We start from the raw sequence: 15,530 nt of genomic DNA, 5'->3' as shown, positions 1-15,530 counted from the left end.
TAAAATCAAAGAATTGAGATAAATAAAATGAGCTGAGACACAAACACCCAAAGTAGGGCTTTTATGAAGGGACAGAGGTGCTGGGATATCTCAAACAATGGCGAGAACGGCAACCAGGGGTTGGCTGAGGGAGGTTTATAAGGGCTCCGGGGAGTGTGGTGGAGGCAGATGATTGGCTATGACTGGGGGCAACAGGAAAGAGCAGGTCTTTGTTCTCTGGAGTGACTCATTTCCTGTAGGCAGGGGCCATTTTAGGATGCAGGGTTCTGGGGCCATTTTATCTAGCAGAGAACTCTATCAAGAATGAATTCTAAGAACAATGGAGGCTAAGAGTAGGAAAAATTTACTGAAAAATAGCTCCTGTCTAACAGAGACGGAGAGGGGGCCAGAAAGTGGGTTGGCCAGGGCCCTGTTTCCCAGATGATTTTTATGGAGCAAAGACACAAGGTGAGACAGGTACAAAAATGAGCCAACCAATAAGATCCAACGTAAATTCACAAGGTGAGCATGAGGTGGGACAAAACCATAATCAACCAATAAGATTACAAGTATAGTCACTCAGGTAATAGTGATTAAATGGGGGTCAAATGGGAAAACAAGTCACATAGCAAGGGTACAGAGAATGAACCAGGAATTTCTGGAAAGGAAATGACCTAGGGAGATTGATGTCTCTTTAGAATATCAATCACTCCTTTGCATCTCTAGGGAAGCAGATAAGTGTAGTATCTCTTCTCTTTTTATAATGCTAACCGGTGAATGTGCCTCAATTGTTTTTTTATGTTAAGGGCCCAGCTTTGTCTAACTACCTTATAATAATTTCTAACTAATTTAGCTACCTGCAATATAAAGATGAATATGTTAATATCACATATTAAAACATTTTCTTCTTTCTAAAAGTTCCCCCCCCCCTCAGAGTTTAAAAAAAGTTAAAACCATTTTTATGGGCCCCTAAAAATATTGTGGACCTTAGTTAGGAACCAAGACTACCGTGCCTAATTGGGTTTTTTTTTTTTTTGGTACCAGGGATCGAACTCAGATCCTTGCGCTTGTGCAGCAGGTGGCGAAACCACTGAGCTAAATCCCCAGCCCAACTGTGCCTAATTGGTAAGCTGGCTTTGGGCAAAACTGGGGTAGACAGAACATGAAAGACCCTGGAGGGAACGATTTAGAGAGGGGATAATCACAGCTACACGGTAGGGCCTTGAAAGGCTTCCTGGGAAAGGTGGAGGGCTGGACTGGAGGAGTGACAGAAAGCACAGCACGATGGAGACAGAGGGGGAGGGGAGCCTCAGCATATGGGGGAGGGGCTGTGTGAGGGGGCAGGGCAGGGAGAGGCCTGGGCTGCCTTCTCTGGCTTGGGTGAATGGCAGATGCCACTGCCCCTGTTTGCCCCTTGTGGAAAAGGGGACGAGGGGAGTTGAAACTGTAGGTGCTCCAGGACAGTGGGAAGAGCAAATGGAATGCCCTTCATGACTGATGAAGCAGGGAGAATTAGAGTAATTCACTAGGCATGTGGACAGCTTCAGGGCTACCTGCAGGTCCCTGCAATTGTCCCTAACTGACATTCTGCACCCCACCACGAACCTCTCCAAAGCTCCTTTCCCATTGGGCCACCTTCCTGCCCCCAGGGCCTGGAGGACAAAAAACGAATCCTCCTGGACCTTACAGAGTTCAGAATAGGAAAAAGCAGACTCAGCCCGAGCATCCCTTTTGGTAGAAAACTGTCCTTGAATCTCATCTGGCCTCACATTTTCCAATCCCTAAATAGCTGTACCCCATCACTACCAAACAAGCTTTACTTTAGTCCCTCCTTGCAATACAAATGCTGGGCTTTTCTCCAACACAGATTAGCCTAAATCAAGGATGGGGCAGGAAACACTTATTGGGAGAACAGCTGGGTTCAGATGACTTCTTAAAGACAAAACTGTAATTACAGAATTCACTAAACATGAATTAAACTGGGTGTGTTGGCCCACACCTGTAATCCCAGCACTTGGGAGGCTGAGGCAGGAGGATCAGAGCAAATTAGAGGCTAGTTTGAACTACCTAGTGAGACCTTGTCTCCAAAAAAAAGCCAAAATTTAAAATGAAAAAAAAAAAATGAATCAAGCACATACTATGTGTTTTGTGCCACCTAGACAAAGGAGATGCTTTAAGCAACAAACAGTTCTTCACGAGGATGATAGTGCACTTGAGAAGTGTGTCTGCAGATGGTACTTTCCAAAGACAGTTTCATGTTCTCCTTTCCCCATTTTGCCTAAAAAGGTTCAATGCCTTTTCCTTTCAACCTGGACAGACTTTCGGATTACTTGTAACCAGCAGAATGGACCAATGTGATTCTTGGTGACTTCTGAGGCCAGGTCACAAAAGGCATGCACCTTCTGCCTTGTGAGGTGGAATACGTCTTTGGAGCCCCAGCCACAATACAGAAGTCCAGCTGCCCTGGGATGGCCTTGCTGCAAGGAGGCCCAGGCCACACAGAGATGCCCCGTGCATATATCCCAGCTGAGGCCCAGGCACTACAGCATAGGAACTGGCGGCCCCTGCTGTGTCCTGTCCAAATTCCTGGCCCAAAGGATTTATTAGCACCGTCCCATGTTGGTGTTTAAACCACTAAGTGTGGCTCTGTTTGCAGAGATAATAGCTACAACACGAACAACAAAGAAGTGAGCAAGATTGAAACCTCGTGGAAACTTGCAGGAAGGCTTCTTTAGATTGGAGGAAGGGGAGGATAGATCTGGGAAAGCTTTTCCAGAGGGCCATCAGAAGTGAGATCTGAGAAGCTCAGTCACTAAAGATCTAGAAGAGGCTTCCAGGAAGGTACAGCGAGCAAGAAAGCCAGTGTGATTAAGGTGAAGAGGAGAGCGAGCGCTAAAGGGACAGGAAACGCTGACAGCTAAGCCACTGGGAGTTTAGGTGCCAGGCTGAGTGAACTGGAAGCCCCTGTAGTGTTGGGCAGGAAGGGGTTGATCTGGCTGCCTGGTGGAGGACCCATTATAGGGACAGACAGGACAAAGGGGAGAGGACCACCTGTGAGGCTAAGGCAGTGCCTCATCCCTCAGAAGGAGGAGATGGATGGTGGCCCGAGGTAGGGTGATGGCAGAGAAGATGGGGACAGAAGGACGAGTTCCAGGTGCAGAGGCAATGACAGTATACCAAGGAGGGTGGAGGGCCCTGCCCGGCAGGTCGGTCCCGGGCGGAGCCAAGACCACCATGAGAGGAGGCCCGCAGGCCCGCAGCCATCTGGAATCCAAGAGGGAGGCTCCGGGCAAGGGCGGCCCCGACTGCGTCTCAGCCCGGAGCCAGCCCCTGGCTGCGCGCCCGCCGAGCGTTTCCCGGCAACCGCCGCCGACTGCCGAACGTTCTGAACCTCGCGGCCCCTCGACGTCACCGTCACCTTGGCAACCGCGGGGGGGGCGCGGAGGAGACACACACGCCCTGCGGGCGCAGGGGCGGGGCGGGGCGCCGCGCGCTCCGCCTCCAGACTCACTTTCAGCCCCGTCTTCTTCCGGGCGTGGGTGCGAGGCGGAGCCTCGATCCGGGCCGCAGGTGTGGCGGCAGGTGTGGCGGCAGGTGTGCGAGAGCCTGGGCGAGGCCCGGCCGGCCGCCGCTGCCCTCCTTGTGGTCGGTGCGCTCCACACCCACACACCCGCCTCTTCCCACTCTTCCCACTCTTCCTGCTGAGCCACCACCTTCAGCCTGGCTCCCCAGCCATTCGGGTTACCTCTGCATAGCCGGGGTCCCCGACCTCCCAAGCTAAAGTGATTACCAGCCCTCCCCTCGTGGACCGGCATATTTTACTCTCAGCATTCCTCTCTTGCAAACTTATCTAATCTGCTGACGTGTTGTCTTCGCTCTTTAAATCTAAATTGCATGAGGTCAAGGATAAATTCTGCCTTGCTCATCTCTATTTTTAGCACCCTGAAGGAAACCTGGCAAGAAGAGCTGATAAACGTCAGTAGGATGAATCGACAGATGTACTTATTCACTTCCTTCACGTAGGCAGTCATTTTTTTGATGTGTGTGGAGGCGCCGGATAAGCACTAGGAATACCAAGATGAATAAGACAGGAACCCCCCCTGCGGGTGAGAACGGAGATCTATTAAAAACGAATTACAGCAATATTAAAAGCCAATGTCTTTGAACTCCAGATGCCAGAGTATCAAGTACTTACTAATTCACTTAATTGACACAATTATAGGTGCTATAATCGTCTCCATTTGACAAAGGAGAACACTGAGGAGAACAGGGTGCTTTAAGGTGCTGGGCCCTGTAAGGAATGAGATCCCGAGAAGGCAGGATAGGGAGACTTTGGGTCAGTACCATGGGGATACCACATGGAGTCAGGTAGGTTTGGCATCTTGATTGCTTCCCGTCCAGAGGGGCAGTAGGTGTAACACTCCTGTTGCCCAGGGGACCAACCCCAATCAGCTGAGCAGGCACTGAGGAGCCAGTGTGGATAATGTGCTGGCTGAGTCCTGGGCTGGGGTGGTAGGGTGGGAGCCTGCCTATCTGTTCAAATGGAGCAAAGTATGTGCAAATTCCCACAGAAACTTGTGCGGGGAACCCCACCTGCTGATGCCCCTTTCTCTGGAAAAGTCTCCAGGAAACCCAGGAGCTAAATTTACTCTATCCCTGGGTCTGAAAAGTTTTATTCTGTCCGTGTGGCACCTGCCCCCAACTTCCACTATCCAGATGCTTGTATTCAGATTTTAGATGAGATGTTTCCTTCTTAGGGAGGTTCTGTGCTGGCATCCTCTCCAAGGGAATCCCTTGTCATTGTCCCATCACTGCATTAGAACACTTCCCAGAGTGGAAGGCAGCCCAGTCAGTTTCCTCACTCTATTCCTGATCTGATTTTTCTTGTCTCTCCATCTTCCTATGATAAAATGTCTCTCAGTTTCCTGAGAGCAGGACCCTTGGAACCTAGAGCAGACCTGGCTTTCAGAAGGGGCTCAGTGGTTTTAGAAAGACAGACTGAAGCTGGATGTAGTAGTGCTTGCCTGTAATTCCAGCCCTCCTGGAGGCTCAGGCAGGCAGACCACAAGTTTGAAGACAGCTCTGGCTACACAGTGAATTTCAGGCCAGCCTGGATTACATAGTGGGACGGGGTGATTAAAAAAAAAAAAAAGCAAGAGCCTATTGTGGTGCTGCAGGCCTGTAATCCCAGAACTCCAAAAGGCTGAGGCATGACAATCACAGGTTTAAATCCAACCTTGGCAATTTAATGAGACCTTGTGTCAAAAAAAAGGGCTGGGGATATAGCTCTGGGAAAAGGCCCTGGCAACAACCCCTGGTACTGGAAAAAAGAGGAGAGAGGAAAGAGAAGACAGAAGACAGCAGGGGGCAGGGGGGAGAGAGGGAAAGAGACTGTTCACTAAATCATTCCAGTTTTCAGGACCTGAGCACTTCCTTCCTTCCCAGGGGCCCCTTTGCAGCACACAGTGGCCCAGCCATGTTGGGTATACTGACCCTCCTGGTGTGAGGTCCTCCCACCTTGCTGAGCCCCACGGGGCTGCTCTCCTGCTTTGGGGCAGGATTCTAAAACCACCACGATGTTCAGGAAGATCCAGGGGGGAAGGCCTGAAGTAGAAGGGGCAGCGGTGTGCGTGTGTCAGGTGGAGAACAGAGGAGTGACCAGGGCCTTCTGGCAGAGAGGGGTGGCGTTTCACAGCCTTACAACCCTGATGTTACTAGGAAAACTGGGAAGCTGGAGGCTGTGGCTGATATTTTCACAGTGTGAACACAGACTCTGGAACAGATGTGCAAACAGACACTGAATAGAGAATCAATGTCGGGTTTATTCAGACTGTCTTCCCCATTTCCAGTGAAACGTGGTGGGGCACAGCCAATCCTAAACATACCAACCCCGTGGCCAGTTGGCCCTGGTCTTCTCCAGGGCTTAAGGAGAGGGTGGCTTACAACATTCAGGCTCTATTATAAAAGAAATCCAGGCTGAGGTTGGAGGGAGATGGCTCTGTGGGCTCACATGTGTGCAGGTATGGGCCAGGCCTGTGTGAGTAGCACATGTGTCTGCACATATTGTATCTCTCTGCACCAGGCCAGCACCACTCAGTGGGTTTCTTCTTGGTCTTTCTTGACCCCTTTGCAAGAACTGGGTGGAAACAGCCCTCAACAGTCCTTAGAAGATGTCCTTTCTTCTTGCAAGGCAAGGACGAAGGCAACCACCTCGGTCCTTGGGTCCTAAGGGAGGCACTCCAAGGAGGGACTCACTGGGCAGCTGGCTGGGAGTGGCTGCAGGGCACCCATGCCATCTCAGCTTCTGCTGGGCCACTGCTGAGCCCACCAGACCTGTGCAGGAACTGCCTCAGCAAGGGGGAGACATGGAGCCCGAGGTGGGGAGCTGGGCCCCTGGATGGCTCTGCGCCCCTGGATGGCTCTGCCTGCTTGGTGACTGTGGTGGAGGAACTGAGGACTGTGTTCCCAAACTGGTCCACCTCCTCATACTGTTCAGTCACAGTTCTCGTGGCTCCACAGCACTGGGAGCCACCTGGCCCAGTCTGCAGCTCCAGAATGTTCTTTTGCTGCCCTGTAGGCAGAGGGATGGTCAAGGTAGGGGCAGGCTTGGGCTGCCCAGGGCACTTGGTGGCCACCTCTGTTCCCCCAGCTGTGTCCCAAACACCTTCCTGGTGGATCAGGGCCTGGCTCTGAGCTAGGTGTGCACTGTTCCTTGAGTCTTCAGGGCTGTCCTTAGTGCTGGAAGCCTTTAGAAGCTTTCGTGTGCCTGACTGGATGGAGATGAAAATTGGGGAAGAGGGTGACTCTCTGCTGGAAAGCAGGACTCCAGGGAGACCTGAATCTTTCCTTGATGTCTCCTGCCTCCTTGTGGTAGTTGAGGCTGCCTGACCTCTGACCTCTGTGCGATTTCTGATCTTTGCTTGACTCTGGTCTTCAGTATGGCATTCAACCTTGGCTTGGCTCTTGATAGCTGTTGGATCTTTGATCTCCTGGCCTGAGCAACTGGGTCTGGCTCTACTGCAGGCCGAGACAGTGACCTTTTGGGGACTGTGATCCTTTTGGGGTTCCTGGGAATGGCTTCTGGTGTTAGCTCCAGGCTGGAGGCTAGACATGGAGCTGAGGGCTTTGTGTACAGCATCTTCAATGTCCAGCAGCCTGGCCAGGGTCTGTTCCTTCAGCTGGGCAACCTCTGTACTAACCCGAGTCAGCTCCCCAAAAGCCTGCTCCATTGAGGCCTTGGGCTTGTGAGGAGCGGCCGGAGCCTGAGGGGCAACCCCTCCTACCTGGGGCACGCCCTCAAAGAGTCTCTGCAGGGCCTGCACATCCATGCTGCATCCAGCCTCCTTCTCCAGGTCTTGCACCTGACTCAGGAGGCCCTGGAGCTCTTGCTGGCTTCCCTGCAGAATCTGGGGGCTCTTGGAGAACCCCTGCTTGGGACATCCTATGGGCTGCTCTCTTGGTGGGCTGGGGCCCCACTGTGGTGAGGCAGAGTCACTGTTGAAAGCGCTGAGCTTGGTAGGCCCAGGGCTCTGCACATTGCTACCAGCAGCCTGAGCCTCGGCAATGAGGTCATGTTGGGCTGTGAGATGGCTCTGTGCACTGGCCCAGCCAGCCACAGGCACGCAGCCCTGGCCTCCTGCAGTGGGAACCTCGGCTGGCCGAGGGCTGGCTGCTGGTGTCTCACCTGGTTTGTGTTCTCCTCGTCCCAGCTCTGAGGAGAAGCTGGGTGACGGAACTGAGGGCTTGCGTGGCCTCTGAGGAGGGAGCTGGCTTAGGTGTGCAGGTTTGGGGGGCACTGGAGGCTTCTTCCTTGGAGGCATAGTGGGTTCTAGTTTGGGGGTCTTTGTCTGTGACTCCCCAGGGTTTCTCTGGCCAGTAGGGTTGCTATGAAGGGTGTGAAGAAAGGGTTCCTGTAGGGTCTTGGAGTCCTGCTGGATAGAGTCCTCATCATGCTGGCTTTGGCCTGGGAGGTCAGGTCCTGTCACAGCAGCTGGGAGAGCAGGAGGGGGAGGAACAGAGGCATTATGGAAATGCAGGTTGGCACCTGCAGCCTGGGCCCCAGAGGGCAGTGTGTGGTGGGCCAAAGGGTCAGTCTTCAGGGTGGTCTCTGAAGCTTGGAGGCCCCCTGGGCAGTCTTGGGCCATGATCTTCCCTGGAGGCCTCCAGGCCCTCTGTGTGCAGGCCCCAGGCTCCTCCCGCCCTGGCCCCAGACTCTTAGCTGGGCCTCCTGGGAGTAGGCTGGGAGCCTGGGCTGAGTGGACAGTCTCCCTTTCCCTTGGCTGGACACCCCTGGGTGGATCAGAGGTTCTCACAGGGTGAGCAGTGTAGATGCCATCCTGAATTGTCACCCACCCCCCAAGCAGCCCTCTGGGTGGTGCTTTCTCTTCCCCACTGACCTTTCTGGGGGCTGCTGGGGTCCTGGAGTCACCTGCAGCCACACGCCTGCTGTTGCTCTGGGTAGCTGCCGTGGCAGGGGCTGGTGCTGGTAGGCCATCCTGGACTGGCACAGCTGTGGCTGCAGGGGTGGAGCCCTGCTTGTGCCTGCTCAGAACTTGCTGGTGCAGGCTTTGGGCTTCAGCTGTTGCCATCTGAAGACTCTGCAAGGCTGCCTGGAGGTCTGGGGCCCTGGACTCTGCATGGGTAGCCATGGTGCCTTCTGACCTTCCCAAGGCTGCCGTCCTTTTCTGCCCAGTGTGACTGCTGTCCTCTTGCTTTTCTGTATCCTGCAATGGGGCTGGGGGTGCAGCCTGCCCAGCCAGAGGGACTGCCTTTGCAATGGCTTGAGGGAGGCAGGAGGTGGCCCCTGGGCCTCTCAGATGCCCCATCCCCAAGCTGGTATCCAGTGGGGGAACATGGATGATGCTCTCAGTTGGGAGAAGCCTCTGGGTTCCCTCAGTGGCTGGCCCTGGACTTGGGTCAGCTGGTGGCTCCCAACGCAGACTATGCAGGCCACTCAGGTCTCCCTTGTCTATGCAGCTGGCCAGCAGCTGCACACTGCTCCTTTCTGGGACCCTGCTGGTTAGCTGGGGCTGTAGGGAGTAGGCGGTCAGGGAGACTAGGCCCTGTTCTGTCTCCTGCATCACCAGCCCAGTCCTTGCCACTGAGGTCCCGAGGCCACAAGCTAGTAACTGCTGGAGCTCAGGATCCATGTCCTCAATATTCCCACTGTTGCCTGGAGCTGGCAGCCTCAGTGCATGGAGCCAGAGCTGGCCAGTTTGGTCCTCCTGCACCAGCAGGCCCCGCTGGTCCACGTCTGGCCGGCGCAGCACTTGGCGGACAATCCTAGGCAGCTCACCGGACACTAGCTCCTCCTTCTGTACATAGGGACGTCCCTGCCCTGGCCCTGGGAGCACATACTTGGCAAGGCAGAGCTCCCCTGGCCCTCGAACCTCCATGAGGATGCCTCTGTGGTGGAGGATGCCAGGTGTGGCGTGCAGAGTCCGAAGTGTCCCCTCGGCTGCAGTCTCCTGCTTCTCTGGTGTCCCATTGCTGGAGGGCTTCCTGGGCTGCTCTTCTTCCAGGTCACCCCCTTGGATGCTCTCAGCTGTCAGGGAGCCCATGGGGCAGTTCTCAAATAGCCAGGTGAACTTGTGCACAGAGCCAGTGGCGATGGGCCCAGGGGCCGTCCTGGAGTCCTGCTCTTGCTCTTCCCTCTTACTGGCCTCCAAGGCCTGGAAAACCTCCTTCTGCCGAGACACCTGCCCTGAAGGGATCTCCACCCGGCTGCAGTATCGCACAGGCCCTCTTCCACAGGGACGGCCGGAGGCCTGCAGAGGCTCAGTCTCAAAGATATGCCCATTGGTCTGTCTTTCCCCAGCCTGCACCTGGCTGACCTGCAAGTGTTTCTCCCTGGAGTCCTCTGCTGGGTCAAGAGGCTGGGGCTTGAACATCCAGGTGGAGGACCGTGCCTGGGCCTTGGCTGTGGGATCTGTGACTTCTGAGGACTGCTTCTCTGCCACCTCACTCATTGGGCATGTCTCAAACAACCACCGGATGGTCTGTACATCGACTTTTGGGGGTGCCTCGGGCTGGGGGCCTTCTTGAGTCTTTCCCTCCTCTTCTCGTCGTTCCTGCTGCTCCCGCTGGTGGATCACCTCCAGGGGCTGGGTCTCAAAGAGCCACCGAGCTGTCCCTACGTCTCCAGCCACCACTTCCTGCCGAGTGATGCCCCGTACCACATCGATGGTACTGGGGCTTCGACCCAGCTGGTCTAGGGGCTGAGTCTCAAACATCCACCTGTAGCCCTGCACATCACCTCCCACTACCTGCTCTCTGCTGACCGAGGTCAGGGCATGGAGCTGGCCCTCGCTGTCCTGCACGGCGTACACCGGGGAGCCTGCTGCCTGGGACTGCCCAGCAAAATCAGTGGTTCCTGCTGGGTTCACACTCCCAGGGACTGAAGCCTCCCCCTGCCTGATACTGTCCAGGGGAAGGGTCTCAAAAAGGTTCTTGAAGTTTTTCACGTCCCCCTTCACCCCATCCCTCTGCGGGGCACCCAGAAAGGCAGGAAGTGGTGATGAGCCAGCACACATGAGCCCTTCATCTTCCTGGTGGCCCACCCGCTGCAAGTGACCCACTTGGACTTGGTCTCCGAGAGTGTCCAGGGGTTTGGTTTCAAACAGCCACAGGGTGGAGCGGACATTGCCAGGGACCACCTCCTCCTTGGGCGGGGCCTCAGCTGCAGCCTCCTCCTCCCCCTTCAAAGTGTCCAGAGCGCGAGTCTCAAACAGATGCCGCTGCTGTTGAACATCTGGTCCTGGAGGGACGAGATCTGGGGATGGCTGGAAGTCCTTCTCGTCCACCAGGATCTCCCTGATGGCGTCCAGGGGCTGCGTCTCAAAGATCCAACGCGTAGCGCTGACGTCCGGCCGGGACCCCTCTTCCAAGGAGATCCCGCGAATCACCCGCACCTGACTAGGGTCCTGATTGAACTCGTCCAGTGGGCGGGTCTCAAAGAGCCAGCGGGCGGACCTTACCGCGTTGCTTTGGATCTCTTCCCTGCAGGCCGCCTTGACCTCATGGATGGCGCCCTCGGCGTCCTGGATGGCGCACAGTGGCTCGGTTTGAAACAGCTTCACCGTCTTCTTCACATCACCTTTCAGCTCCTGGATCTCTGAGCGCAGCTCCAGCGGGCTCTGCTCTTGCATGGAGGGGCGGGAGCCCAGGCGGTCCAGTGGTCGAGTCTCAAAGAGCATCCTGGTCCCTTGCACATCTCCACTGGCTACAGGCTCCCTCCCCGGGGCCTCTGTCGCCTCTGCCTGGCCTGTCAGCTCATCCAGCGGCTTTGTCTCAAACAGCCAGCGGGCAGCACGAACGTCACCTCCAGATGGCTGGGGTCCTGGTGGCTGGGGGTCTACGCTGTTGGCAAAGGAGCCTTCCTCAAACTTGCGGGAGGTGGCCTGGACATCGCCGCCTGGCACGGGTTCCTTGGCAGCTGGCTGCTCACGGTCACCAATGGCGTCCAGCTGCCAGTTCTCAAAGATCCAGCGCATGCACTGGACGTCACCCTCTGTGGGCTCCTCGGAGCCCAGGACCTCAGCCAGATCCTCGGCCACAGCCTCGGCCAGGTTCTTTCGGAGCTCCGGGTGGATGTGCTTGTAGAGGCGGCGGAGCTCGCTAGCTTGCCGCTGCTGGTGGAACTTGGAGAAGGATTCCTTGGGTGGTGGTGGTGGCAGGTGTCCCAGGGTCGAGGGTGGAGGCAGCGACAGGCCCTCTGCAGTTGCCATTGGGACGGTTGGCTTGGGGGTCGCCTGCGCCTGGGTTTCGGCCATCCTTCTGAGGGAAAGGGACAGAGATGAGGGTGGCATTGAGGTCCTCAGGTCAGGTGGAGACAGTTGCTGGGACCAGTGGCAGGGAGCAAAGCCCAGGGGTTGATTAGCTTTGGGTGACTTTTATTTAGAGACCCTGAGGCTCACTTTGCTACCTGCATGGTTGGTGTGTGACAAATCTTGAACTTGGGACCTGTGGACCCACCCCTCAAGATTAGTTCCTGCTTCCAAGCTTCACCTTGGTTGCTAGGGAGCGGGGGGGGGGGCACCACTGAATTTGAGAGTCTTTCCTTCAGCTCCAAGGAATGGAAGGGATGCCTAATTTCCAGTGGGAAAACTGGATGTCTTGTCTTTGCCTTTCTTTGCCAAAATCAGTTTTCCCTGGTGAAAATTAGACCCCTAGGTGAAAATTAGACCCCTAGGTGAAAATTAGACCCCTAGGTGAGTGGCCTGTGGAAATCCTGATTGATGGGTTCTCAGTCTTGGAGTGGAGGAGTCCCTAAACTGTTGAGTGTTGCTTTGGCATGGAGATGCAATTCCTCTGCAGAGGACCAGAGGGAGCACTTTGGCCTGAAACCCAGCCAAATCTCTACTTCCCTGCACTCAACTCGCTTCAAACTTTCCCAGGTCCAGAGAGATGTGGCAGGAGTCAGTAGCCTATGCCATAGCAGAAGCAACCAAGGATCAGGGAGGGGAATTTGCTCACCAAATATCTCATGGTTAGGCAGAATTCTAGAATTCAAGAATTCTCAATTCTAGGTCTGAGTTTTCTGTCCTGTCCCCCAAGACTCAGAAGGTCTGAGCTAGGTGGATCGTAAAGGTCTTTTAGCCCAAACTTTTATGATTAAATATGAGGAAACTGAGATTCAGAATCAGCTCTTGGTGAATGAGTGGCAGGTGGTGCTGGCTTGGGGTCTCTAGACCCTGTTTAAGGGTCCCTGGCCTCCAAGAAATAAGGGGGCTGGGGATGTGAAGCTTTTGTATTGGCCAGGGTACCTGTTTCTGCAGCAGGCATGCCTGGGAGAATATGAAGGTAACACCTCCAGGGGGAAAGACTGGGGAACCAGGGTCCTCTTTGTAGACACAGCCCTGCCCCTTGCCTATGGAGACTCCAACTCATCGGTGTGCATGCAAGCATAGCTTTGGGCATTTCTGGGTGTAGGATCTCAGGCTGAGGTATGCCCCTGAAGCCCCAAGCTAGCTCTGGGCTCCTCTTTTCCCCCCTCTTTATGTCCATCAGCTTCCACAAGGCAGGCCTGTCCCCAGCTCTGCCCTCACCCTCAATGGCCTCCCGTGCCTCAAGCTCTTCTCTGGCTTCTGTCTCATCTATGTCTTATCTGTCTTATGACAGGTGTTACGACAGTCCCCAGAGCCCAGTAGGGAAAGAATGAAAAGCACTCAGTCCTCCTGCTTCCCCTCTCCCACAGCTCCTCACCACTCTTGGGGCTAAATATAGCTGAGATCCTGGCCTCAGAATAGCAGCCCTGCACTCAGAGGGAGGTTCAGGCTCAGCCAGTGGAGACCCTGGTGGCCGTGTTGCATGCCATCTCCTTCATTACCCTTGGCTCCCGGAGGGCTCAGTCTCCTGGTTCCTGTATGGCCCCAGACCCATGGCCTGCAGCTCACCTGGGCACTGGAGCCTGGAGCCCTCCCCTGGTCAAAGGAAACAGTGGTTGTGGGTAGGTGCAGGGATACTGGCAGCAGGTGGGGGACAGGATTCCTTCTCAGAAGGAGGAGAGAGGAAACTGACCTGGGAGTGTATGGCCTGACTACTGTGGACCTCAGAGCCCTGAGGAGTGTGAGTGCTGAAGCCTTCAGCTGGAGTCTCCTGAACATTCTGGGTGGTTTCCTTTAATTCCTGAGCCCTGGTGGTAGCCCAAGCAGATATCATGTTCAGGCCACCAACTCTACCCTATCCCCATTCCCAGGAATCTCCAGAAACCCTGCTAAGGTCATAGGGTGCTGGAATCAGTCCAGAGACACCAGTCCAAGGACCTTTGGACCTTCTGGAGGTCACAGAATCCAACCCTCTTCTTGTTCAGAGTGGGAAACTGAAGAGCTGCCCAGGGAGGCCCAGCTAGGCAGAGCAAAGCCTGCAATGGGTTTCCTAACTCCTGGCCCTCCCTCCTTCACCCTTGCCTAGCCTGAGATCCGGCGCAGAGCTGGGGTGAGGGCAGAATTCAGAACTGGAACCAGACTGTCCCAGAGCGTGGCCTCTCAGGATGCCCCCCTTCATCCGGGGCTCCTCCTTAGCCTGGCCTTCTCCCGTTTTCACCTCTAGGGGACTCAGATCCGGCCTGAGGGCTTTCCCACAGGGCAAGAGGTGGCCAGGCAGAGTCATCCTACCCAGGTTCTAGGCCACCATAAGTAGGGAGCTGGGCTCAGGCCAGCACTGGGGGGCTATTCATGGACAGGACATGCCAAGACTTTTGCCCACAGCAGTGAGGCGAGGGGCCTGTCCTAGAGTACATCTTGGTCCACTGACTGTCTCCAATCCCCACTCCCTCCTGGCTCTCTGTCCTCTTTCCTCCAGTCCCTGGGCCTGTGAGGCTTGCCCAGGAGGATCCCCTGAAGCCTGAGGTGCTTCACACCTGGATTTTAAAACTCAGATCTCCAGGGCTGGGGATTTAGCTCAGTGGTTCTGCCACCTGCCTTGCAAGCCCAAAGTCCTGAGTTCAATCCCTGGTACCAAAAAAAAAAAAATCAGATCTCCAGGCACCCCCTGAAAACCTTCTGGATTATCCTGACTGGAAAATGGCCATCCCTTTGGCTGGCCTAGGCCTGTGGGCAGCTTCTCCAAGAACTCCCATTGAGCGACACAAATTCTTGAACCTTCCTCGTGGACTCCGGCTCTCTCCCAACCCCCTTGCCACGTGCCCCAGATCCACCCATCCCAGAGGGTTCAGAGGGCCCAGGCTTGAGAGCTGCTATGCCATGGAGGTCAGGGGCAGGTTACTCACTGAGGGTCTCACTAGGCTGCTGGGGTGCTTGGGTCTGTAGCAGGTGCAGTCAGGGGTCTGTCGTTCTGCTGGACTCTTGTTCGGATTTGGTCAGGCGTCTTCTCACTGCCCTGGCTCTGGGTCTGTGCTCTGCCTGCCTGGCAGCTGCCTTTATCTTGCTGGTTGGGGTGGGCCAGCGTGGGGGCGGGTAGGGTAGCTATGTGCAGAGTATTAAGTGGTTCTGTTATTTTTAGAGCTTGTGGAAGTCTCTCTTCCATCCCGAGGAGTCAGTCGTGTCCTCTGAGCAGGGGAAGGGCTGGGAGGGAGAGCAGAGCTTCATTCGTGCAAAGTCTGCTCTGAGGAGTGGGGCAGTGACTCAGCTGTGGCCTGGGGTGGGGGTGACCAGGCTATTTTGGGGGAATGAATAAGGAGGGGCATTTGATACCTGGATGACCCTGCCTCTAATCCTCTGAATCCCCTTTCTCTAGGCTGGGCTGGTTTCTGGTGTGGATGCCATGTACACCATCGTGTGGGGTCAGAGCCCTCTGAGAGGAGCCCAGCCTTCCTCCCTCCTCATTCCCCTGTCTTCATTCCAGAGAGAAGGGTTGGGGAATTTCTGAATAACCGCCCCCAGCTCCTCAAGAGGGCCCTAGTTTCCACACTATTCTGTAGGTCCTTGTCCACTTCTGGACTCTTCCCTGTGACTCAGGGCCTAGACTCTCTGGGAATGGAGAGGAGAGGAATGTGGCACAAGGGAGCTGACTTCGGGGCTATTTCTGACTCTGGAGTCATCAGCTGCTCAGTCACAGACGAGGGTGGCAGTGAGGTAGGGGTATCACATTTG

At 55.3% G+C, this 15,530-nt stretch overlaps 1 protein-coding gene across 3 annotated transcripts; it reads right to left on the bottom strand.

Moving 5' to 3' along the window:
• Positions 1-5,203: 5,203 nt before the first annotated feature.
• Positions 5,204-14,892, bottom strand: Xirp1 (xin actin binding repeat containing 1). 3 transcript variants are annotated; one of them, XM_004835229.4, is made up of 2 exons: positions 14,708-14,892; positions 5,204-11,754 (listed from the first exon to the last, which is right to left on the bottom strand). In XM_004835229.4, exon 2 carries the CDS (start codon positions 11,748-11,750, stop codon positions 6,231-6,233), a length of 5,520 nt encoding a protein of 1,839 aa, XP_004835286.2. In that variant the 5' UTR covers positions 11,751-11,754; positions 14,708-14,892; the 3' UTR covers positions 5,204-6,230. The 3 variants fall into 3 exon arrangements, with proteins under 3 accessions (XP_004835286.2, XP_004835287.2, XP_021115372.1); XM_004835230.4 differs by having other exon boundaries at positions 5,204-11,751; positions 14,708-14,852; XM_021259713.2 differs by lacking the exon at positions 14,708-14,892 and having other exon boundaries at positions 5,204-7,969; positions 8,376-8,563.
• Between the last annotated feature and the right edge of the window lie 638 nt (positions 14,893-15,530).

Source organism: Heterocephalus glaber, unplaced genomic scaffold, assembly GCF_053883595.1.
Source record: "Heterocephalus glaber isolate CG9 unplaced genomic scaffold, H.glaber_assembly_v1.0 deba00000122, whole genome shotgun sequence".
Classification (NCBI taxonomy): Eukaryota; Metazoa; Chordata; class Mammalia; order Rodentia; family Bathyergidae; genus Heterocephalus; species Heterocephalus glaber.
Note: the sequence above shows the minus strand (reverse complement) of the source record. Positions and strands in the feature narration are given on the sequence as shown.

Excerpts from the sequence above, each read along its gene's own strand:
- Xirp1 (XM_004835229.4), bottom strand. The coding sequence starts at position 11,750 with ATGGCCGAAACCCAGGCGCAGGCGACCCCCAAGCCAACCGTCCCAATG.